Here is a 24,353-nt window from a genome sequence, read left to right as displayed (position 1 = left end):
GGAGTCCTGAGTCCACTTACACACACATCCCTTTCGGGATTCGATGGTTGTCCTCGTGTATGTGAAACAGTGGGTCTACATTCGAGGGCCAAGGAGGAAGTAAGAAACCTGCCCTGAACCCTCCCATCCTGGCCCGACCTGGGTTAGGCTTCGCGGCTTGCCCGGGCTACCCGAAGGGCCGAACCAGTCCACCTTACCAAGCAGAACTGCACAGACAGGAACCCCAGCACCGAGTAGGGAAACGTGAGCTTTGGAGTGTCCTTTTAAGTAGTTGGGAAGGGGGTGTGGCCGAGGAGACTGGGAGGCCGCAGCCGGGAGAGGGGGAGTGGCCTGGGGGCGTGGCCGTGGCGACTGGAATGTTGTTGGGTCCTCGCACCGCATAGTAAGAAGGGACCACGCCCCCTTTTTCCGAGAGGGCCAATCGGAGCGCCGGAGCGGTTTCAAGTCTCCCCCGCCAGCCTGCCCGCCCGCCACCCCACCCCCCTCGGGGATTCGCTTTTTCTGTAACAAAATAGCAAAGCTCCGGATGTTCTGCAGCCCAGGCCGCTCACAGGTGGAGGGGCCCGGGGCCTAGGACCGTGCTCCGGAGCGGGAGGCGCCGGCGGACCGTGGAGAGGCCGGATCCAGAGCCGCGAGGCGCGCGGGGGTGGGCGCTGCAGCCGCGGGTTGTTTATCTGGAGTACGGAGGGGAGGGGGGAGCCTGGAAACCGCCCCGTGTCCCATTTCCTCCTCTTGTTTTCGCTCCGGATTCTCCATGTTGGACCCAAACTGAGGAGCCCGGAGCTGCCGCCGGGGGATCGGGGCCGGGGGCACCCGGGGGAGCCGCTGCCCGGGCCGCCCGCTCTCCGTACTGGCCGCCTCCCTTCCCGGCCCAGGGAAGGAACGAGAGCAGGGATGTGAACAGCTGTGGGAGTCCGAGTCTCGGGAGCCGGAGCCGGAGCCGGAGCGGGCCCCCGCCCAGGCCCCCCAGCCCAGCCCAGCCCAGCCTGCGCGCCCGCCGGTCCTCCCGCCCAGCCAGCCCGGGCCCGCGGGATTGTTAGATGGAACACGGCTCCATCATCACCCAGGCGCGGAGGGAAGACGCCCTGGTGCTCACCAAGCAAGGTAGGGGCAGCAACTTCCCAAAACTTTGCGTCGCCCCCGAGCGGGGAGGGGGCTAGCAGAGCCCCGAACCGGAGTCCCGGCCCCTGACCTCCCGGGACTCAGAGCGGGCGATTCCGACCGGACCGCCTAGTCCATCCGCCCCCGCGTCCCGGTCCGCACTCAGACCCCCGTGGGGGCTGCGCGGGGCCCTTGCTCTCGGCGCCCGAGGGGGAGGGGCGTCATCCGCGCAGCTGTCACCCAGTCCTGCACTCCCTCCCCCCGGGCAGAGAGGCGGAGGGGTAGCGTTCAGAGCGGAGTCCACCCGCGTTCGCCTCCTCCAAAGTTGGGGGTGGGGTCGTCGCCTTCCCGCACCGCAGCGCGCTGCTGCCCCAGGACCGCGGGGAGGGTCTGGGAGGGGGACAGAGGGGTCCCGAGCTGGAATGGAGCCAGGACTGGAGTCCAGCACTTCCCAGGGCCCCCCCAGCCCGCGGTCGCTCAGGCAGCGGGCAGTGACTGCGTCCAGCGGGACTTGGGACCAAGTTCACCGCCCAGAGGCGGGGGCGGCCGCGGTGGGGGAGGGGCCGAGCCCTGGCGGCGCGGAGCGGGCGACCCAGCGCTGGGCCCGGGCCTGGCCCTCTGGCGGCGCGGGGCTCCCGCCGGGAGAGCTGCCCCCGCCGCTCTCGCCGAGCAGACGGCACGACCCCCGGCGGGCCGGAGCCCCCGGCCCCGGCGCGGCCCGCGGCGCACACAGCGCGTCTGTTTGGCCCGGGAGCCGTGTCCCTGGTTACATAATTCGCCGGATGGCAGCAGACCCGGCGTGTTTCTGAATCGCGCAGCGAAAAAGTGCGAGTTCTCCGTGGGCAGCGGCTCGGGTGGAGGCCGAGGGGTCGCGGGCTCTTTCGGGGGGGCTTGGGGACGTGCGCGGGGCGGCCGAGGCGGGGCCCGCGGGGGGACGCGCGCGGAGTTTGCTCCCGGTGGAGGCCCCGAGACTCCCCCTCCCCCACAGTCCCCTTCGGGCCTGGAGGAATGAGGAATGTGTCTAAAATAGCGGAAAGAATTTCTGCGGGGAGTGAGACTAGTGTCGTTTTTTCTGCAGAACTTCCCGGACTGGGGCCAGTGGGCCGAGCCGGGAGAGCACGCTCTCCGGGCCAGATTCAGAGCGCTCTGGCCCTTCCCTCGACCCCCAGGACGGGGCGTGAAGGACCAGTGCTGCCGTTCAACTTGGTGAGGCCTAAAGCCTGATGGGGGCCCAGCTGCGGGGCCTCCGTGTCGCCCCACCTCCCCCTCTTTGGCAACATTAGTCAGCAGGTCACTTATTCCTGGGGTTCACGGTCCCAAGGAGCTCCCCCCACTTGCCTAGGGGCAAAGAAGCTGGGCTGGTGGTGGTAACCTTTCTCTGATTCCCGTGGGGGTGGGGGGCAGAGTATGCTTTCAGCATCTCTGGCAGTTCTTTCAATAAGTCTGCCCTGAGGTCGGGTAGAGCCTTGCCTGCCCAGACCCCAGACCCCCAGAAGACCCCTGACTCTCTGCTCTCCTGGTTGCCTCACTACCCAGGCAGTGACCCAGGCTGCAGCGTCGCCCTTCTGCTGGCTGCTTAACTGTGCTGAGGGCTGAAGGGAGAGGCTTTCTGTTTTGATAACTTCGCTCCTGACTCCCCACTCTCTGCCCATCCTCATCCCAAGGAAGGACCGAGAGCTAGCGGGAGGTGAAGAAATTTGGGTATGGGAGGATTCCAGAGGGGGCAGTGTTTGAGAAGGGAGCACAACGCTGTGCTTTCCCTTTCAGGTCCTCTCCTCCTGTAGGGGCTCAGGAGGGTGCCTTCTGGGTGAAGGGACCTCCCGAGGAGTGAAGGAGAGCTGGTCTGCCAAAGGGGCATCTTACAAATCAGAGCTGGAAGTTTCATCCAGCGGGGCGAAGGGTGGGGAACAGAATAGATGACAGCAGAAAGCAACGCAGCTGGCTTCCTGACAGTGTTTAGTTGCTGATGTTGGTTGGATCTTCTTGGAGTTACGTCTTTCATTTTCTTTTTTTGTGTGGTTTGTCCTTTAAACTTACCCCTGGAGGATCTGAATTCTCAAGCCAGCAGCTGTGGGTCTGTCTTTCCCCATGTAATTTGATTGCATTCCAGAGGAGACATAGTTTCTTCCTGGGCTGCTTGGGCACCCAGCAACCAGCAGGCCAACGTTCCTGCATCTTTAAAACAAATCCTACATCTTAAAAAAAAAAGTGAGAGTGAGGAACAGATGTTTTAATTAGTTCCTTTAGGAGTTCCTTGCCTGCCCTGTCTCCACAGCATCCCATCTCTAGGTCCTGCCTCCTTTTGGAAAAAGGAGGAGTGAGTGGCAGTTTATTAATAAGTAAATTTCTAGAAAAAAACAAATTGCTCCTAGCTCGGGTGGTTTTTGAGTGAAGTTGTTTGCCGTTGCAGGGTTTTCTCCTCCTTTAGCATTCTGTTCTCGGAGCTTTAAGGCTGTCTGGGTGCGTTGATGATTCAAAAGTAATTACAGTAGGGAAGGAGAACAAAGTTGCTGAAAGCGTCGTTGATAAAAGGACCCAAATTGGATCATCTTCCCAGACAGATGGGTGAAATGGCTTCCTGGTACAGCAGGGACAGGGTTCTGTGTAATATCAAGAGTAAAAAGGAAAAGTTAATACCAGTTTGGCCAGAGGGTGGCCAGTTCTTGGAGCCCCCTCCGAGGGTGTTGCCCCAGTGCTGGGAGGTTGTGCCGTGGGCTTTGGGGTTGGTGGGGGAAAGCCCAGGAAGCAGGTCAACCCTGAAGCTCCCAGCAGGAAATGAGGAAGTGGAGACAGCCTCTTCCAGAGCTCCAAGCAACCCAGGGACCCTTTGGGGGAATCAGGACCTTTTTTGTTTTCTGGGTGACCTGATGCCCCTTCCTTCCCGGGAGAGGGGGAGGAGGCCCTGGGTGGTTATCTCACAAGTGGAACTGAGCACATTCTGGTAGCTGACCATCCCTAAGAGTTAGGATGATAGCAAGTCTTTCCAGCTCTTGCTTTCTCCCCATGAGGGAGAACTTCTGCCTCATTGTCTCATGAAAAAGCCCAAACGCCTTTCACTATAGTTGTAGCTAGGCCCTCCAGTTGAAAGGCTTGGCTGGAGTCTCATGGGGCTTTCTTCCTTAGCTGGCTCATGTGGGTCCAGGGGGCGTGCCTATAGCTGGCTGCTCCTGCGCCACTGGCTGTTCTCCCCTCCTGGCCCGGTCCTGGTTGTGGCCTCTTTGTGGCGTCTGAGGCTCGCCCCTGTGTCCCCTTGAGAGTTTTTCCCCCAACTTGGAGTAGGGTAGGGGCCTGTGTCGTGACTTAGGCTTGTGTTTGCTCCCTCCCCAAGGACGCCAAGGGATTGCTGCTAGCTCAGCAACAAAGTTCTTGAATGCCTCATCTCCTGGGGCTGGGAGTTTGCACTTCTGCTGTGGCGTTTGACTTGCAGAGTTTTCCGCTGAGCAGGACTTAGGAATTGCTGTGAAAAACTCCTCTGGAGATGGCAGAGGTGGTGGTGTTCCTGTTTCCTGTGTCTCTTCATAACTACGGGGGTCTTAAAGAAACTGGGTGGTAGAGAGGTCCCCTTTCATCCTCTCTGTGGGACCTTCCAAATCCCTTATGATCATGGACGTTGTTAAAATTCTAAGTACTGTTGAAGTCACTCTTCTAGCTGAGGTGAATGATGCTCCCAGCCTGTCTATGGAGAATTAGTTAATGAAGTGTTCGGGTAACTAAGTATGGGAGAGAAAGACAATATGTAAATATATACATATTTATATGCAAATATATATTTCTTCCTCTTCCTCCTCAACTTTCCTTTTGCTCTCTTTTGGGTAATTTGGAGTCTTGTCTTTTATTCTCATTTTTGGGAAGGTTGATTCTTGGGCTGGGTAGGGAGGCAGGGGCAGCAAAGTGTTCATTGTTACTTTAAGGAATTGTTCCAGGAGCAAAATTGGTTGCTTCAGGCCTGGGTGCAAATCCCTGCTTCCCCTTCACATTGAGACTTGACAAATCACGGTAGTGTTCTGAGTGACTTATCTGTAAAATGGGAATATTGATGTCTACACTTATCTACTGCGCAGGACTTAGTAGGTAATTGATAAAGGTTAACGGCCTTCTTTTTTACACAGCGAGACCACTCCTCTCTTCCTCCTCCGCTCCCCCAAGGACACAGTGCAAACAGCACATGGTCATGTGGGTTTTATTGTTAAAGACAGGTGGCCGGGGTCAGAGGGGACACTGATGTGGGAGCTTGGGCCTTCTGGAAGGATCAATCTCTGAGGCTTGCGCACGGCCTTGCTGCACAGCCCTCTTCTTTGTGTATGTGACTTGGGATGGGGCTTTAGCTGCACTAATTTGGGTAGCATGTGCCTTGGGGCTTTTGCCATCCTGCCTGGCACCTGGGCCTGTGGGGCGGCGGGCGGCCGGGAGCCTGCACCTCCTGTGAAGAGTCTCTGAAGTCTAGACCTTCGGAGCAGTTGCTCACCTCAGAAGTGGATGTGGTGAAGACTGGAGACAACTGTGTGCTGCGTTCTCTTAGGCTGCATTTGCTTTGAGAGTTACTGAACCCAGTGACATTCAGATTTCTTTTAGGAAATTCTAGTAACGAGGAGAGAAAGAAAAACTGGGTTTCAAAGAGAAATCGTTGTTCGTAAGTTCTGTGTTTGCTGCTGTGGTTTTGGGGTGCAACACTGGGAAAGCACAGAAGCGACATCAAACCGTTTCCATCCTGTCTCAGGCCGGCCGGCCGGCTTGGGAAGCACAGAACTTACTTGCTTGTCTTGGGGACGAGGGCTTGGGTGTGGCCCTGACGTGACTCCCTCCCCCTTCTGAAACGGAGGGATAGTTCCCAATTAGAATGCAGATGAGCTCATTAACATGCAGATCTATGAGGGCGCTAGTAGAAATCAAAGTGGCGAAGTTGACTTGGAACTGGACGCCTCCCTGGCCCAGGGGCCAGCGAGCACAGCGTTTCTTTATCCGGCAAAGTGCCCAGCCTTCGGGTCTGAGGGCCTGCCCCAGGGCTGTTATTACAGAAGGGGCCTCCAGCCAGCACGCAGCCTCCCTCTGGGCAGGAGGTGCATGTGTCCTGTTTTATTCGTCAGCTATTCTGGGGGTCAGCCTTGAACCTGATCTCTGAGCGGACCCTCTGACATTCCCTTTCCCTTCCAGGTCCTCCTAGTCCTCCCCGCAAATCAGACTTTGCTCTTAGTCTCTTTTTATTCTCTACCTTCTTTTATCTCTTGATGTATGGATAGCTCTTGCATCCTGTAGGATTTGCTCTTTCCCACCCGCGCTGTTTTCAGGGAACAAGTGTGGCCTCAGCCCCAGTGAGCCAGGCAGAGTCACGGGAAGGCCCAAGCTCAGGATGCGGGCCTGCGCAGGCGCCCAGGCTGAGGGCCGTGGGTCCCAGCCCTCCTGTTGTTGTAGCAGAAAGGGGCTAGGGCCCCGCCTTCAGAGGAGAGGTGCCTGCGGGGAGAGATGGCAGGCTTGGGTCTTTTGACTGGATGATAGACTAGAGCAAGTGCCCCAGAAAAGAGAAGCAGACCCTGGGGCACAAGGCCACAGAGACCTGCAGACTCTGAGCCACCGAGCTGTGGTGGGGGAGGGGCCGCAGGGACTCTGGCTGAATCCCCCTGAGGTCCTGGAAGGGTTGGTCAGGGACCGCTGGCCATCTTTAGACATCGGTTTTCAGCCAGGGACACAAATCAGAATCTCCTGTGACACTTACTAAAAATACAGACCCCACCTGAGTCCTACTGAATCAGAGCATGAGCAGGTGGGCCGGGCCTGCGTGTGTTCCAAATGCTCCCTGTGATTCTGACAGGTGTCCCTGGAGAAGAGCCAGGCGAGCACAGCAGTGGCCCCAACTGCCTGCTTAGCCCCAAGCAGGAAGAGTCCCCTGGAGGGATCCAGTGTTGCTGTTTGTTAAAGATGCTCTGGCTCCTAAAGCGGAGTCCTAAAGTGTTCTGAGGGTGAATGGACAGAGTAGTGATCCCGGCAGAATTTCCAGAGCGCTTACTGTGGGCCAGGTGCTGTTCCTAGCGTTTCGTATCTAGTGTTTCACTGAATCTTCACAATGACCTTGTGAGATGGGAATTATCCCCACTTGACAGGTGGGCCCACCTCTGCTGAGAGAGCCAGAGCACCCTGTGCAAGGGAACACGGGCTCCAGAGTCACGCCTTAGCCGTGGCCCGCACTGACTCCTTTGTGCATTGTGCATTCCACTTTTTAGAGTGCCTTTGAGTTCACACTTCAGGTGATCTGAAGCCACCTTATAAGGGACCATGCAGTGTAGACCTTTCCCAATTGACCTGCAAGGACACTGAACCCCAGAGAGGTTGTACTTTAGTCAAGACCACAAAGCTTTTTGAGAGGTTGAAGTGGGGCAAGAGCTGGCTTTCCCGACTTCTAGCTGAGTGCTGTCTCAGGTGGACATGCCTATACTGGTTGGCTGGTGCCAGGTGAAGCTCAGGGGTGCGGAGGAGCAGGTGAGTTGACCCAGGAGTTGGGACAGACTCCTTGGCAGTCCTTCCTTGGCAGACTCCTTCCAGTCCTTCTGCAGAGGCCAGCCACGAGAGGAAGGAAGGAAGGAACTGGTTGGCCAGCCTCAACGAGTGTGAGTGTGAGTGTGTATGTGTGAGACTGTGATTGGTTTTTGTGGAGTCCCGGAAAAAACCATTTCCCAGGTTGGCCCTGCCACTACCTCTGTGTGACCTCTGGATGAAATCTCTGGTCTCCTTCGATGTGAACAATGTGAGATGGAGACTGAGATAAGGCTATGGGAGTGGTATGTCCTTGATGACTAGCAGCTGACACTTACTGAGCGTCCACCAGGGCCCAGGACACACCCTGAGCTGCTTGTCATTCTCGTAGCTCTATGAAATAGGTAACGTTAGCGTCCCACTTTACAAATGCAGAAACAGGCCCAAGGCCACATACCTGATACTGGGTAGAGCCAGGATCGAACCCCAGTCTCTGGCACCTGTGCAACCACTCTGTTTGCTGGTCAGAGGAGAGACAGTGGAGGGTCCTCGGCTTTGTCCTGTGCCCTTCGCTCCTCTTGCTCCGTCTCACTCTCACACGAATGTCACCTAAAACTGGCTTTCATAGCTGGAGGGCAAGGAGACCCTGGATTCTCCATGGTCTTCCACCAAGTCCCAGCATTCCAGGAATAGGGCAGAGAGCCCGTGCAGGAGCTGAAACAGCCCCCAGGAGGGTGTTTGTGTCCTGCTTGGCAGGTTTCTCTTAGCCTCCCAGCCTGCACGGGGGCCTGCTCAGCACCTCCTCAGCGGGAGAGGGAGACTCAGGGTGGGCAAGTATGGTTTCTGGTCCCCTGCAATGATATCGCTGCCCTAGCTGGCGCTGCAGGGGGCGAGGCTCCTGCTGGAGATGGTACCTCAGGTCTGTGCCTGCTGCTGGGAGGGCCATCAGATCACTTCCTGACATCCACCCAGAGCCCTCTGGCGTGGGGCTGGGGCTGAGCCTGCTGCTGACCCTTCTCCTGGGAACCCCACCCCCACTCCAGCATGTTTTTAAAGCGTGTTAGAGCTGCCCAGGAGGGTGCTTTGACAATAACTCTTTTAAAGGCTGTTTCTGAAATTGATAGAGTATCTTGATCATGTTTTGGAAGTTGCCAGTAATCCCCTGCCCCAGAACTGAGTCCTTCTTAAGGGAATATCCCCAAACTTGAGGTCCTAAGTTGAGATCAGTGACCAGATTGCAGGAGGGGGCAGGGAAAAGGTAGAGGCAAGGTAGTGAGCGACCTGTGACCCTACCCCACAGATGGCATTAAGGACCCAGGACTGAAAGAAGTCTTTTCTTAGGCAGAAGAGAGAGAGCTGCAGGGAGCCCTCCTGCCCAGGGAGAGGGAACTAATGGAGACGTCTGCGCAGGGAGGATGGCCCAGATGCTGGCCACAGGGAGGGCACCAGTGTAGAACATGCTGGTGTGAGCCAAACAGCATAGCTAAAGCTACTTTTAACAGTCCGTACCACCAGAATCACAAGTGCTCTTTGGAACTTGGGAACTAGCACTGAGCTGGGTGAGGCCCTGCCCGCGTTGTCACCCAAAGAGAACGGTGTTGGCAGTTGGGCATTGTGGAAACGGGAACCCCCTCCACGTTGTTTCTAGCCTTTTCTGTGTGGGGGAGGTCTAGGCATTTCTCACCCTCTTGTTCCCCTGCCTACTCACCTGCTGGTCCAAGAGCCCTTCCGTCCACCTGGCACTTTAGGGCCTGTCCTTTGCCAAGGCACAGATGCCCCTTGCTGAGGACTTGGGAGGACTCCTCTCCTTGGGGAGCCCCAATCAGATGTGTCTTGGCTGCAGGGCCCAGGCGGCTGGCCAAGAAGGGCCGGAAGTGCTCCAAACACTCTCCTCCAATAGCTAAGGGGAGGGAGGCCCCTCAGAGAGGCCATTTTATAGTGATAGCCGGACTAGAGCTTTGCGGGGGATGGGCGATGGTGGAGAAGGGAGTGCTTCTGAGGGATGAACCAAGGAAGCATCCTTCTACATGAATGGGCTTGTTAAAATGCAGTAGCCTGAGAGCTTGCCTTCTGCCGAGCCCCAGGCGATTTATGAGGAGTTCCTTTGCTGGGACACGAAGCTGTGTTGTTGGCAACGGTGATATCTGAACCTGACCTTCAGAGGAAGGTTAAAAATAGTGTTGTCCTGGCAAAGCCAGCCTTCATCTCTGTGTGTGTGTGTGCGCGTGTGTGCATATGCATATACCTGCACATACTTCTTAAGAGGCAGAGGCAAATAGTGTCCCCACCTGGTGCTTCTAGGGGGCAGTGGTGGTGGACACAACGGGAGAGGGCATCGTTGATCTTGAACGGAACAGCCTCACCTGCTTTCCTCTCATTTGCAGAATACCATCCCGGGAGTTTACAAACTGGAAAACCACTTTTGTAGTGGATTGTTTTGACCTTTTGGAACCGCTCACGATCAGAGTTCCTCTGGAACCTTCCTTTCTCTTCTTTTCTTGGGCTTCAACCACATGCTGGAGGTGGGAGGGCTCCTGATCTGTTGCTGGCCTCCTGGAACAAGGCCCACAGTGTTGCCATGTCGTGGTCGTCTCCCCTTAGATGATTAACTCAGACAAGCACAGCATTCAGCTTTAGTTTGCACAGTGCATCACAGTGCATCTCTGTGAAAACAGTAAGTCTGTTTATCCTTTCAGTCAGGAGTGAGGTTTTGCTGTTCTCCCAGTTAATGGATGAGAAAACTAAGGCCCAAGGAGGCTGTGTGGCTGAGTCAGTAGTTGGCAGAACCTGGCCCCAGCCCAGGTGAGCCTCAGAGAGGGAGGAATACCTCCCATGTCCCCCCACCTTCGCACCCTGCCTCAGTAGGAAGTGGGGAGCTGGAGGGGTGGCCCCGCTTCCCTGTTCCCAGCCACCTGCACACTTTCTTCTTAAGCCCGAGCTCCCCCATTAGATCTGTGCTAGTCCTCTTGACATCCAGCCCCATACCAGCTGTTTAGAGCAGGGAGAGCGGATGCACGTCAGCAGCTGGGCAGCAGGGGAGGGCCGGGTGTCCACAAAGCAGGTAGCCTACAGAGGATGAAGGAAGAAGGGTGACCAGTTACAGGGTCACATGGCATCCTCTAGAATCCTGCCCTCCTTCACTGGGGAAGCTGTTTGCCTTGAAATCCCCATGGGCCAGGAAATCCTCCTGTGCCCAGTGTTCCTGTCCTGGGGAGGGGGGGCCAGCGTCCCTCCCCATCACAAATGGAGGGGTGGGAGTGGCTTGCACCTGGCTGTCAGGGACACAATGCTGCGTGCTGGCTGAAAGGAGCCCTCTGCAAGGCTCTCTGACACCAGTTTCGCATCCCACTCTGGTGTGTGTTCCCCTCACCCTTAAACCCGCTGAACAAAGCAGGTCTTGGATCAAAGCTCCTACTCCAGCTCCTCCCCTCCCCCATTGTCCTCTTGATCATCGAGAGATAGATGCGGTCAAAGCGGGTGCAGGGAGCCCTGGAGGGGAGTTCCAGAGCCTCGGACTGTTTACTCCTTGCCCCCTTCATGGCCTGCCCACGAGGACAGCAAAGAAGAGGCGCCTGACCCCAAACTGATCCTTTACCGGCCCAGCCTAGAGAGGAGTAGGGAGACATTCTAAGAGACCTTGCGAGTGCCCACAACCTCCCAGTTCTTGCAGGGGTGGATGCACATGATGCCCCCGAGCTGCTGGAGCCCTTAGGGGGCAGTGATTAAGACCCCTGGCTCTGGGTTCAGGCAGATCTGGGTCCAAATCCTGGCTCTGCTGTCAGACTCCCTGCGTAACCCTCAAGCAGCTTACTTAATCTCTCTGTGCTTCACTTTCCCTTCTGTAAAATGGGGAATTCATATCTACAAATGAGTTTGTAGTGAGGGTTAAATGAAGTGATGATGTTGAGTCTTAACACAGGCTTGGCCCGTCATCGGTGCTCAGTAAACATGACCGAGGCCCAGAAAGACTGAGTGGCTTGCCTCAGGTGCTCAGCTCCTTCAGAGCCCGCCTTCTCCTCACATAAAGGAGTCTTCTCTGTTTCTTTGTCTTCTGGGCTATTGCAAACCAGTGAAGGCTTCCACAGGTCCTGGCTCTGGAAGTGACAGAGGCCCTGGAGGCCCCGGAGTCATTCACTCAGCCAGCCAAAGTTACTGAGCACCTGCTCCGAGGAAGGCCGGCTGAGGCCCCGTCAGAGGCAGCCATGTTGGGGGGGTGCTGGAGAGGCCCTGTTGGGTTCTCAGGGGCAGTGTCTGTAAAGATCAGGACAAAAAGCCTGGAGAAAGACTGAGGGAAGTGGGGCCCCAACGGGGGGGGGCGGTATTGAGGACGTCTGGGGTACTGATCTTGCTGTTGGGGGTCTGGGGTGCCCTCCCCAGGCGCCACAGCTCTGTGCTCTGCTCTGAGTGCCTGCCCCCGAGGTCAAGGCATTTGTGGTCTCTGAGGCCCCGGGACTGCCTGGTCACATTGTGTTTTTGAGAGACCTTCATCCCCTGCAGAGTCCAAACCAGGCTGAGGAGCCCCCGCCCCCACCCCCCCAGCCCCTGTCTAAGGCTGAAGCTCCTCTGCCTGTCCGGCCTCCCGCAGTGGGCACCAGCAAGGCCTCCTCGTGGCCCCAGCCAGCTGCCCCTTTCACCTCCCTGCCTCTCAGGATTACTCAGCCTTCGCAGCGTCTGTCACTAAGATGCTGAGTGCATTCTTGATGGCCTCTCTTCAGGAAAGGCTTGGGCTGTGTGGCCTTTTAAGAAAGGCTTGGTGCCCGGGTTAAGCCTCTGATTGTGGTTCTGCGTGAAGAAACCATAAACCAAAGGGAAAGCAACGGTTCAGCCTTGGTCTTGGAGCTTTGTGTCAGCGTCTGCTTGAGTCCCTGGGCTTGGAATTGGATGTGAGCCATGCAGGCAGGTGGAGAAGCTGGCCTTTCCCTCCAGTTTCTGCCTAGATTTTTAAGAGTAGGAAAAAGTCCAAGGAACGCCTCATCCTGCCGTCTGTACGTGCTGGGCTCTGCTCTAAACTTTGTCTCCTTGATACAGGGGCCTTGGGGGAGGTCCCCAGTGCAGCCTCTTTCTTCATGACAAAATCCCCAGTCCCTGGAAATCTTGGTCCTTCCACTGGGACCAAGAGCTTGAGAGTGAAATCTAGGTTTTTAGGCTAATTGCTGGGGAGATCTGGCCATTTTCTAGAAGGTTCCTAATGGTCATAGCAGTGTCAAGGGATCTGGGCTAACTCAGGGAGGGGAGGGAGAGAGAGCTCTGGACCTGCCGCCCCAGGTGCCTGGCCTGCATGTGCAGGCAGCCCTCGAACGCTCTGAGTCAGAGCCGCGTCGGTTGTCCTGGGGCCTCAGCGGCCATTTCCTCACCCTTGGTCCTGGGGAATAGTTTGGTTTTCTCTCCTCCTCTCCAGGGGTACACAGGCAGCCCAGTAACTGGATGTTAAATGGCTCTCCCATCACCAGTTCTGCAAAGGCCACCTGGGTGGGTGGTGCTGTGAGGACTGAGGCTGGGTGGCCCCCATCACATTGCCTGTCCCTTCCCTTCTTAACGGAAACAACACAGGGAAAGTTGTCCTCATGCCACGTTCTGTTTGCCTTCCTTCCCCCACAGAGACAGGGGCACTTCCAGCGTTTATTAAAGTGGGATAGGTCGCCTTTAACCCCTGGGTCGGCCCCACCCAGGCCTGGGGAGAGGAGACCTGTGGCTGAGGACCATTCTGGCAGTGGGTGTGTGGCGCCACCTCCTGGTCACAGTTCCCACCTGGTCGTCTTCCTCTTGCTCAACAGTTGCTGGAACAGTTCATCTAAAAGCAAAAGGAACTTGAACAAGAGATTCTGAAGTCCACTTCTGGTTGACCCTGTAATGACCGTAGTGTTTTTGTGTCAACTTGGCCTTTCTGGGGCTGCCTTGCCAGGTCCCTGTGTTTCTGAAGCTTGAATCGTCAAGGCAGGACTGACTGAGCAGCTGTGGTCTAGACACACGGACGGCAGCCTAGAGCCCACGCTGGATGTGTGTCCTGAGGGGTTGCTCTGCATGTGGTTTACGATCATCTCCAGCTCCATCTCTGAGGGGAGGGAGTATTAAGGAAAGTGCTTGGAGTGTGGGAAGGAGACAAGGGCGTGAACCGAGAGTACGGCTTCCTCCTGGGGGCTGCAGGTGTTCTGTTTTCTAGTCTGGTTTTTGTCTGGCTCAGTTCTGCTGCCGCTGAGCAGAGCTGGAGCTCCACCTGCTTGGAGGCATCCAGGTGACTCTCCTGTCCAGGATGGGTCGTCTTTGGGAAACTGGTGTTAGGGAGGATTTTTGTTTTTGTGAGTTAATTTTGGGGGTCCCTTCAGGGTGTTGCTTCCTGAGCGGCAGGACCCCTGAGTTTGTACCTGGTCCATCTTTGAGCCTGTCATGTCCCCTGTCCCCCCTCCCCCACTGTGGAACCGAGAGCACACCCTTTGCAGTTCATTTCCCACGCAGAGCAGGCATTCCTGCTGTGTCTGCTTTAGAGAGAAGGTGTTGGAATAAACATGTACGCTTCCCTGTTGACTGTATTTGGTGGTTCGCCAAGCTCGTGCTGGGTGCCCTGGCGGAGCTTACAGACTAGAGGGATATGGGTACGGGGTAGCTGTGAACAGAGACGCCCTGTGGCTAATGCCTCATCAATCCCTCCACTCTAGGCCTGGTCTCCAAGTCCTCTCCTAAGAAGCCTCGTGGACGTAACATCTTCAAGGCCCTTTTCTGCTGTTTTCGCGCCCAGCATGTTGGCCAGTCAAGCCCCTCCACTGAGCTCTCCACGTACAAGGAGGAAGCCAACACCATTGCCAAGGTAGCTGGGTCGGGTGGTGTGATGACTGCCAGGAGGGCACTAGAGAGGGCCCCGTAGCCACGGCAGGTGGCGGGACGCCTTGCCTGAGGTCTCAGAGACCTCTGGCTCAGAGGAGGCCCTTCCTTTGCCCTTCCTGTGGTGGGCCATTTTCTTTCCTTTGCTTCCCATTTGCACGGTGGGCCATCTGCATGTCCCTGTGGTTTCTGGGGACCCCTGCAGTCCTGATCCTTCCAGGTTCCGGGAAGTGTGCAAGGCACTTTGCATATATTGTCTCCTGTGATCCATGTAGCAGCCCTGCAAGGAGATTGCCAGGATGCCCAGTTAGACCTGGAAACTGAGACCCAGAAAGGTTACCTGGCCCCGAAGAGTTCATGGTTGATAATGGGTAGTGTCGGAGTTCCCACTCAGAGCTCTCCGGCTGGAAGGCCTGTGTTCGTCGTTGTTGCTTACTATGCAAAGCTACCTTCCGGGCTCCTTGACTTTCAGGGAACCGAGGGATTGAAATTCTACCACACTCCTGACAGCCTCTTCCAGCTCTTACCTGTGCCTGTGGGAGACATTTGGAAACGCATGGGTGTCTTTGATCCTCACAATGACCAGAAGATATGTCTGGCGTTTCAAGGGTGGGGACAGCCCAAACCAAAAATCCTACTGCCCCCAATGCCGTTGGTACTTTCTGAAATACCAGGGTCTGGCTATCCTTCCTCTCTCTGAAAACCAGGCTAAAGACATGTCCATCAATCAAAAATCACTTCAGCATCCAATAGGGGAATAAAGTACAACATGACAGCATTACTGAGCGATTCATTTTTACAAAGAGTTCACAACAACATGGAAAAGTATTGAGTTGCAACATTAAGTCAAAAAGCAGAATGTGAAATTATATATAATGCAAAAAAAGACTACTAAAACAAACTTGAAGGAAATAAACTAAAATGCATTTTTTTTATTTAAAAATGCAAAAACAACATTTTTTTCTTTGTTCTTTTTTTTGTGAGGAAGATTGTTGCTGAGCTAACATCTGTTGCCAGTCTTCCTCTAGGTTATGTGGGAGCCGACACAGCATGGCTTGACCGTGGTGCTAGGTCCACTCCAGGCATCGAACCTGTGAAGCCCAGGTCACCGAAGCAGAGTGCGCAAACTTAACCACTATACCACAGGGCCAGCCCCAAAAACATTTTTTTTTTTTTGTAAGTGCTAGGATATTAATTTTTCTTCAGGGCTTCCATAAGAACGCTTACTGCTTTTTACAACCATAACAACGTTTTTATTATTAGCAAAAGGCGGGGGAAGCCTTTCCGATCTCTGCACTCCACCTGGCCTCACATTTCGGGACCCGAAAGTGGGTTCATACTGGCTTACCTGATGTTTGGTACGGGCTCAGGGCCCGCATCTCTCCCCCTAAAGAGGGCAAAGAGAGCACCCATTCTCAAGGAGCAGCCCGAGGTCCAGGACTGAGAGGTTCAGCCACCGCAGGGAGGAGTAGATTTTGGTTCTGCCTCTGCGGCTCTGCATCTCGTCCAGCTGAGAGGTGGTGGCAGCAAGAATGGGGACCCTGTCTTCTCCGTCCTTCCTCAGGCCTAATGTGGACAGGAAGCTTTGGCCTTTCCCCTTTCCTACCTGGCCCTTAAGCCACTTTTGTCATGTCAGGACCTTCCAGGGGGCGGGGGTCTTAGGGAGAAAATTACCCTCCAGGCCTGAGGCAGAAGCAGTGGGCTTTAGACAGGTCAGGGAAGGTGCTGGCCACGTGGCGCTCACCGCCTCCTTCTCTCCCACAGTCGGATCTGCTCCAGTGTCTCCAATACCAGTTTTATCAGGTATGTGACTGATGGAGTGCGTGCTCAGAGGCCTATACCCTGTGATCCCTGCTAACCCTGTGGGGTGATGCCCACCCTTCTCGGGGCCTGGCTGGCCACCTCCCTGCCCTCAGAAGCCATTTGTTCCAGATATTTGCAAGGGCCCATTCTGTGCAGGGCATCAGATTTTGGGGGACAGCCCGTGTCCATCCCACAGCAGCACTGGCTTCCATCTCCATGTCCAGAGCACTTCATAGGCCCCAAGGGAGGCGAGGCCGAGGAGCCAGCACAGTCTCTTCTTTCTCGACCTCTTGGCCTTCAAGCGGAGCCTCTCTGGGTTGCAGCCTGAGCTCTCGTCTCCTCGACAAGCCCAGGTCTTCCCAGAGTTCCGCTGGGGGATTGTTGGGGCTTTCTTGGTGGCAGATCTCAGCAGCCTGCCTCTGGTTTTAGATCCCGGGGACCTGCCTGCTCCCAGAGGTGACAGAGGAAGATCAAGGAAGGATCTGCGTGGTCATTGACCTGGATGAGACCCTTGTGCATAGCTCCTTTAAGGTAACTGGACGTCTGGAGCCCTTCCCACACCTGTCGTGGGCTGTCTTGTGAGCCTGGTGACAGGTGCTGTGAGGTGACCTAAAGTTGACGATAGAAAAGCGATCAGAAGGAGGAGGGCTGGGCTTCTGGCATTTGGGCCATGCTGGCACCACATATCCGGAGGCCACACTGAAGAATGTTGAGTAGGAACCCCCCACTGCCCCAAGTCACTGCCCACAGGCTGCATCAGCCGCCCCAGGCATACAGCACGGGGAGCCACCAGGGCTGTGTACTGGGCACACCTCACGGGGTTGAGCCTTGGACTCTGTGCCTCTCCACTGTGTCAGGATGTTTGTTAACTCTGAAGGCCCTGAAACTCTCAGCTCAGGTAGAATTTGGGGTTGGTGGTAAGTAGGGAAAGCCAGGAGGGGCATCACTCTCTGTAGTGCAACCAGAATCGCTTTGCAGGGTGGATGGTAGGAGGAGCTTCCTGGAGTCACTCAGACCTGTTCCCGCCTTGCCTCCCAGGGGCCTTTGCAGTGGCTGTGGCAGGGACTGGGGTGCGGCAGGCAGGCAGGGTGCTTGTCTCCTTCCAGCTGTGCTAACCTCATTAACTTTCCTGCCTTCCAGCCAATCAACAATGCAGACTTCATAGTGCCTGTCGAGATTGAGGGGACCACCCACCAGGTGAGCTACCTGCCTGGCCGCCCCGGCTCCTGCGCCCTCCTCAGGGCTGGTGTTCCACCAGTGATCCCTTTCCTGTACCTTCAGGGTTTTTTTGGTGAGGAAGATTGTCGCTGAGCTAACATCTGCGCAGTCTTCCTCTATTTTGTATTTGGGAGGCCGCCAGAGCGTGGCTTGATGAGCGGTGTGTAGGTCCGTGCCTCCTCGAACCCCAGGCGACCAAAGCCGAGTGCACAAACTAAATCACTACACCACTGGGCCGGCCCCCAGTCTCTCCTTTTTTATTGTGACCTTTCACACTCAAGGCTTTCTCATCTTAAAAAAAAATTGGCCCTTATCTCCCTTTAGCTGTCACCTTTTTTCTCTCTGCAGCCAAGCTATTTAAATTAAATAGTGTTATTTAATAATGATAACAGCCATCACTGACTGATCACCCCGCCGTGTGGCATGCACTGTTACGTGGTTTATTACACTTTCTCTAATCCTGAATAGTTGGTGTCTCTCCCTGTTGTAGGCAAGGAAGCCGGTACTAGCTGTTTTTTCTCCTCCCTGTGCCCCTACTCTGTCTAGCTGGTGAAATTCTTCCTCTTCAGCCCAGGCATCTCCTTTGGGAAGCTTTCCCGACTCTCTTCCGCTTGGGCCCCTCCACTGGATTCTGCCCCGGGAAATGCTCGGTCCGTACCTGTCAAAGGGCACTTGAATCTCAGTAGGGTCAGGCTCTGGCCCTGCATAGCCTGCTCCGTCCAGGGTTCAGGGTCACGTGGTGTGGCTCATGAAACTCCCTTTACTCAGAACACTTGCCCAGAAGGCTGCCAGCGGGCCCGAGAGTCTAGGACCATCGGGAGCAGTGCCCTGGTGGCCCTGATGCTTGACTGCATGGCCTGGTCAGACAGGAGCTCCCTGCAGGGAAGAGCTTCGAGGCTTCCACCAGTGTTCTCACTCTCCCGTGTCCGTAGAAGCTTTCTTACCAGCACCACCCCCAACTGAGGGCCCCACCAGGCCCAGCGCCAGCCCCGCTCAGAGCCAGGCTTGGCCCTCGGACTGCCCGGCCTCTGCCCAGCAGCCCTCTCCCGTCTGGCTGAGGTATAGGGATCTGCAAAACCCACAGGGAAAAGACGAAGGCATACTTCCAAACAGACAAATAGGAGGTGTGAACTCCTGGTTAATGAGAAGAGGCGTGAATGATGAAAAAGGGATGAGACTCAGGTGGGGGCTGCCTGTGGAAGGCGAGTGTTCAGCACAGTAGCGAGGAGATGCCAAGCTTGGTGAATAGCCAGCAAGAGGGAGGAGCTGGTTGAAGAACTGGCAAATTGAAAGGGAGCCAAGTTGTGGCTGCCTAGGGCAGAGGGTCCCTGCTGCAGAGCCAGGGGGTCTGGTGACTGGTGGCCAGTTCAGGCCACTCCCTAGAGGGAGAGTCAAGCAGGCACAGGCTCGCTGAGCAGGGAGTGACGTGGTAAAAAGAGCCCTGAAGGAGTGGTTCTGTTAGCACCTGTGTGGGCTGGATGAGCGGGAGGGCCTGGAGGCAGGGGAGTGACAGGCTGCAGACCCGTGAGGGACATGCAGCCGACAAACCTCTTAGGCCCAAATGTGCGAGACTGTGAAAGGTGGACAGGAGTGTTAGGGCCGGCTGGCAGGAACAAGCACAGAATGGGTGGGGGGCACTAGAGCAAGACACTGCAGGGTGTCTGAGCTCAGTCATTGAGGGAAAAGTTGCTCCTCCTGGTGCATTTCAGAAGCTGTGTGAGGGCATGAGGTTTTAGGAAGTGTCGGCAACCTTGCCTGCTGGTGACCTGGACAGACTGTCCTGCCAGAGCCAAGGACAGGAAGCCCCCGTAGAGGCTGTGGCTGGATTCAAGTAATCCAGGATAGGCTGTTTCCATCTGTGAGGCCTATTCTTGATTACTTGTTTCTGGAGGCAGCTGATGGTTCGCCGCCGGAAGCAGATGGCTCCTGAGACATGGGTGTATACGTTTCTTCCTGAGCTGGGTCAACGTTGGGATCACTAAGCCCACAGAAGCCTAGTGAGGAGGTGATGCTAGTGCCCTGGTCTGTGGGGAGGCCTCCAGCCAGATGGTCCCAGAGGCTGGGGTGCGGGCATCTGGACAGAGTGAGGTCTGAACATACTTGCTGCCCTTTGTGTGTGTGGTGACCGTGACCAGCGCCGCCACACTCCCCCGCCCAGGGATGCCTCCAACCAGCCTCTGCTTTCCCTCAGGTGTACGTGCTCAAGAGGCCTTACGTGGATGAGTTCCTGAGACGAATGGGGGAACTCTTTGAATGTGTTCTCTTCACTGCCAGCCTGGCCAAGGTACCTGGCGGGAAGGGGAGCAAAGAACTGGGAGCAGGTTTGGCAGCCACAGGGGTGGTCCAGCGACTCCTTGCTGGTCCGCAGGATGCCACGGGGAACCAGCACTGCCTCCAAACAAAAACCCCTTCTCTTCTCCCAGTATGCCGACCCTGTGACCGATCTGCTGGACAGGTGTGGGGTGTTCCGGGCCCGCCTGTTCCGTGAGTCCTGTGTGTTCCACCAGGGCTGCTACGTCAAGGACCTCAGCCGCCTGGGAAGGGACCTGAGGAAAACCCTCATTCTGGACAACTCGCCAGCTTCGTACATCTTCCACCCAGAGAATGCAGTGAGTGGTCCAGACACGCCCGCGCTGCAGGGCTGGGGAGTCCCTGCCCCGCGTGGGAGAGGGAGTGGGTGGTGGAACCGAGGGCTTTACCAGAGGAGCACACCCCCCAGGTGGACCCAGCCAGCTTCCAGGGGCTCTGGGGCAAGGGAGGGAAGAATTGATGGTCGGGAGATTGATGCCACCTTCTCTCTGCCCCAGGTGCCCGTGCAGTCTTGGTTTGATGACATGGCAGACACTGAGCTGCTAAACCTGATCCCAATCTTTGAGGAGTTGAGCGGAGCAGAGGATGTCTACACCAGCCTCGGGCAGCTGCGGGCCCCTTAGCCTCCCCTGCTTCCAAGCCACGGCCATCCCAGTAGGGGACTTTCCTACACCGTGCCTTTATGATCAGCCTGACAGACAGAGCGGAAGCTGGAGCATCTCACCCAGTGGGGCCTGGAAATAGAAGTGATTGGAGAGAGCCTTAGGACAGGTTAGATGCCGAGTGGGCAAACACCAGGCCAGCCGTACCCAGAGCAGCCCTGAGTTGGGTTCCCAAGATTGTGTGTGTGTGTGTGTGTGTTTGTGTGTTTGTGTGTTTGTCTTGCCTTGAACTGGGGCCCCGGGATGTAAGTGTTTCAGGATAAGGGAGAACCCGAAAGATCGAGACTCTCCCCGAGTTGGTTCATCTCCTGTCCAGTCATCCTGAGAGCACCCGAGCTCTGTGGAATGAAGACCATTGAAGGCTCCATTGTCAAACCCACGGCCTTCCTTCAGTGTTGTCCGGCCTATACCAGGGGGAGAGGCAGGGTCAGAGGCTGCCTTCGGGTGCCCCAGGCACACACTTTTCTGAAACCTTTCTCCAGCCACCTGCTGCAGACAGACGACATTTCTGGAAGATGAAAGCTTGTTGCCAGAACCAGTAGCCCCAGAGGCCATTAAGTCCTGTGGCCCAAGGGCTGCGCTTGCCTCCAGCAGCGTGCCTGGCTGAGCCCTCTCCGGGTCTCCCTGAGGCCTGGGCGCTGGGCCTGCCTCCTCAGCACCAGTCGTAGTCGAGCCTGCGGGGAAGGACGTCTTCTCCCTGGCCTGGGAGAGGACAGATAACTGATTTCCGTTCTTTTGACTGTTTTAAAATTCTCTTTCTAAACGTGGAGTGTTGGGCCTGTTTTGTTTCTGACAAAGCTGCAGTCCTGGGCCTGAGGTGAATGTGGGAGGTTCTCGGGGTACAGGGAAGAGGAAAACCCCAAATGCGTGTGTCGCCTTGGCTTGCAGATGAGCTGCGCTCGGACTGTGTCCGTAAGTCTGCTCTTCAGGGATTCTCTGCTGGTGCTGGTGCTGGTGCAAGGACTTCTGTTCCAGAGTCTGGGAGGGGCACTGGGGCCTGCCCTGGTGTTCTTGGGCAGGGCTCTCTCCTTTGTGTCCTCCCCCAGGGCCTGGCCTGTGCCGAGCAGTATCTGCTCCAGTCCCCGTCCTTCCCGCCTGTCGCTTTTTCTCTCCAGGGCCTCAGAGGCACCCCTGCTTTTCCTGGGCTGAGGGGAGGGGTGTTCTCACCATTAGTTGGCCAGCCTCCTGGCTCGGGTCGCAGGTGGACCTCCCCCCACCTGTGCTTTGCGCGGCTCTTTCGAAGTTTCTCAGTAGTAATACTTTAAAAAATAGTCACAAAACGAAGTTTCCCCAGGATGGAAAACAAAAGAGGAAGTGCTGCTGTCATTGGGAGCACAAGGGCCCCCCAAAAGGGAGCCCCACCTCAGCATCACTGCCTTAACCATGGCCTCCCCGGGGCTGGCTGGGGTTCTCTCTTCTCTGGCCTCCTTCCTCTGGGCTGGGAGGGACTTCCCAATGCCTGTCTCCGTTTTCTCTAGAGGCAGGTGTCACAAAGCATTTGGAAATTGCTTCAGGTGTGAGGACACCTCCCACTCAGGACTCGTCCATATTATCCTTTCCCGTTTCCACAGTTTTGAGAAAACCAGGGGGTGGAGCAGCAGCTTGGTGTTCTGAGTGGTAGCTGGCTGACGAGCACCTTTCTCTGGCGTTGTGATGCCGCCTCCACTCCTTGTCCCAAGGTTGTAAGGCCTGGTCTTTCCCTTTGGTGTCACAGAAGTGGAACAGATTCCCCAGGGCCCACGTCGTCTTTTCCCACAGCATCATTTCCTGGTGCCCGCAGGGTCCTGCTGCAGGTGGGGGAAGAGGGCTCAGTGCCTGCCAGGAACAACATCTCCTGAAGGAAAATGGGAGCTGGCCTAGGCTTCCATCCTGATACTGCGGGAGGGGCCTCTCCCTAAGCCCGGCTCTGAGGGTTAGCCCCTGTGCCAAATCTGCCGTCTAGGCCCGGCCAAGCTTTTCTGACTAAATAAGCAATAAGGCTCACAGGTGATCCAGGCCCAGGACCCTTCCTGTGCTCCTTTGGGTCATGTTTTTCCAGGTGAAGGAGGAGCCTGTGCCACCCCCTTTCCTGTTAGGCTTGTCCAAATGCTCCAAGCCACTTGGGACCAGAGCCCAGGATAGCTCGGGTGCGAGTGGCCCTGCTGTGTCTGCATGAAGCCTGCCCTGCCCACCTGCCGTTCCTCAACACAAATGCCATATTCCCACTTCCCCTCTCCTCCTTTCCCCGGAGAAGCCAGTCAGCCAAATAAATCTAAACACAGAGTCCGTCCATGTGGACCAGAGCCAGCTGAAGTCATGGTTTGCTGGTGGTTTCCAGTTTCAGTGTGTTAGGAGCAAGGGATGATTGCGAAACTTGCTCTCTGGAGGGATCAGCCACACTCGTTGTGGAGGGAGGCAGGGTGGGGTGGGAGCCAGTTCATCCCAGGATCTGCCCTAGGGCGTCCCACCAGCCCTTCCCGGTTGAGGCTGGTCTTCCAGAGGCAGTAGACCCCCGGGCCTGCTCAGCCCCAGTTCAAGCCATGCCAGGAATCTGCCCGCCTGCCAGGTTCAGTTCTTTAAGGTGCCTCTTCAGAGACACAGTGTGTCTCTCTGATTGGGCTTCTAAATCAAAAGCCTGATGTTCGTGTCCCTCTCATAGGGGGAGCTTTGGACACAGGACCAGTTTGGAGAGGGTCGGGTAAGAGTTTCCACTCTGCACATTGTAGAGGGGACGCTCGCTAGGCCCACGGGTCCCTTACTGTAGAGAAGTTGAGTCAATTTGCCTTCAGTTAACCTGGGACCTTCTGTTGAGTTCCCTCCTGCCTCCCAAAGATTTTGACCATTTTGTGAGTGTAGAAACTCACCTCTGTTAGCAGTGGCCCAGAAGCTTCTTTGTGCTAAAAGCATGGGAAGTCCAAAAGCAGTCATTCCCTGGGAAATGAATCCCATTTTATTCTGCTGCCCCACCTTGTCCTGAGGCCTCTCGGTAGGGCCGCCCCCTGCAAGGCTGTCCCCCTCCCACGTCCCAGCCAGGCCACGTGTCTGTGGAAGGCCTGTCCCCTTCAGGTCTTCAGGGGCTTACTTACCACTTCCCTCAGTGGCTTTTTGTAACATGGGGGTTTCGTTTTGTTGTCTTTTTCTTTTTTTAAACACCGGTAAATCTTTGCGTTAAGCAGAGAAGGGACTGCAGAGGCCTGGCCCGCAGGCCTGCCCCTCTGGGCCAAGAGCTGCTTTGCTGGTAGTTACCCCAGGGGGACAGTTCAAGTCGTGCCACTTTCCCTTCATGATGCCATTTCGAGGGCGGGATCTGCTTCCCACTGTGACTGGGCTGTGGGGTTCTGACTACCTTGCTCACAGATTCATGGTTTGATAAATTTGTTGTATTCAAAAACTTGAAATGTAGGACGCCATTAAGTGTCTGTTATATTTTTGGAATATTTGTATTACTTACAATTAATTAATAAAAATGGGTTTAAAAAAACCCCATTCCAGGAATGGGAACTGCCTCCTGGCCCTGCTGTTCATTTGGGCCCTTACTGGGCACACCCTTCGTCCTGCGCAACCCATCTGTCGTGATGAGGCTGGAGCACCCAGGCTGGGCAGGCCGGAGCCTCCGGCTGGGAGGCCGGCTGTGGACTCAGCACCGGGCTTCTGCACAAGGTCACAGAAGTCTGGCTATGTTAACTCTTCCCTGGCTTCTGTTTGGACCCAACTCCATTGCCATCCAGGTGCTTAATAAGCATATGCTTGTTGTCCTATTGACATTTGGGGATGAACCTGAAACCCCAAGGGCCTTGGAGTGTTTATTCTCTGTGCCTGTCCTGATTCTCCCAAACCAGGAGCCCAGAGCACAGAGCCCAGCGTGGTTCTTGGCACATAGTAGGCACTCAGATACTGACTACACTGACGTATGACCCCAGGGAGCAAAACTGGTCTAGTAACACACTGCTGGCCTCTCTCTTAGACTTCCCTCCCTCTAAAAAGTGCCCAGAAGCTTCT

The 24,353-nt window shown here is 56.0% G+C and overlaps 1 protein-coding gene, 1 long non-coding RNA gene and 1 other non-coding gene across 4 annotated transcripts in view; 2 read left to right on the top strand and 1 right to left on the bottom strand.

Annotated features, from left to right (window-relative positions):
- LOC111774012 (uncharacterized) overlaps window positions 1-369 on the bottom strand; it is a 46,847-nt gene extending 46,478 nt beyond the window's left edge. Inside the window, exon 1 of the long non-coding RNA XR_002808847.2 lies at window positions 198-369. This is a non-coding gene — a long non-coding RNA (uncharacterized lncRNA). The remainder of the gene's footprint in view (window positions 1-197) is intronic.
- A 67-nt stretch (window positions 370-436) lies between these two features.
- On the top strand, window positions 437-23,855 carry CTDSP2 (CTD small phosphatase 2). Of its 2 annotated transcripts, XM_023643898.2 has the most exons (8): window positions 437-1,104; window positions 14,220-14,368; window positions 16,147-16,185; window positions 16,615-16,716; window positions 17,326-17,382; window positions 19,595-19,687; window positions 19,827-20,012; window positions 20,211-23,855. In XM_023643898.2, exons 1-8 carry the CDS (start codon window positions 1,041-1,043, stop codon window positions 20,334-20,336), a joined length of 816 nt encoding a protein of 271 aa, XP_023499666.1. In that variant the 5' UTR covers window positions 437-1,040; the 3' UTR covers window positions 20,337-23,855. The 2 variants fall into 2 exon arrangements, with proteins under 2 accessions (XP_023499666.1, XP_023499667.1); XM_023643899.2 differs by lacking the exon at window positions 16,147-16,185 and having other exon boundaries at window positions 725-1,104.
- Window positions 19,217-19,300, top strand: MIR26A (microRNA mir-26a). The gene has a single exon (NR_032857.1). It is a non-coding gene; the product is annotated as a microRNA mir-26a (primary transcript).
- Window positions 23,856-24,353: the final 498 nt, after the last annotated feature.

This window comes from Equus caballus, chromosome 6, assembly GCF_041296265.1.
Source record: "Equus caballus isolate H_3958 breed thoroughbred chromosome 6, TB-T2T, whole genome shotgun sequence".
NCBI classification, from domain to species: domain Eukaryota; kingdom Metazoa; phylum Chordata; class Mammalia; order Perissodactyla; family Equidae; genus Equus; species Equus caballus.
The sequence above is the reverse complement of the archived record's forward strand: the minus strand, read 5'-3'. Positions and strand labels throughout refer to the sequence as shown.

Excerpts from the sequence above, each read along its gene's own strand:
- CTDSP2 (XM_023643898.2), top strand. The coding sequence starts at position 1,041 with ATGGAACACGGCTCCATCATCACCCAGGCGCGGAGGGAAGACGCCCTG. Across the intron at positions 1,105-14,219 it reads CCTGGTGCTCACCAAGCAAG|GCCTGGTCTCCAAGTCCTCT; the intron begins GTAGGGGCAGCA and ends CCTCCACTCTAG. Across the intron at positions 19,688-19,826 it reads TCACTGCCAGCCTGGCCAAG|TATGCCGACCCTGTGACCGA; the intron begins GTACCTGGCGGG and ends CTCTTCTCCCAG.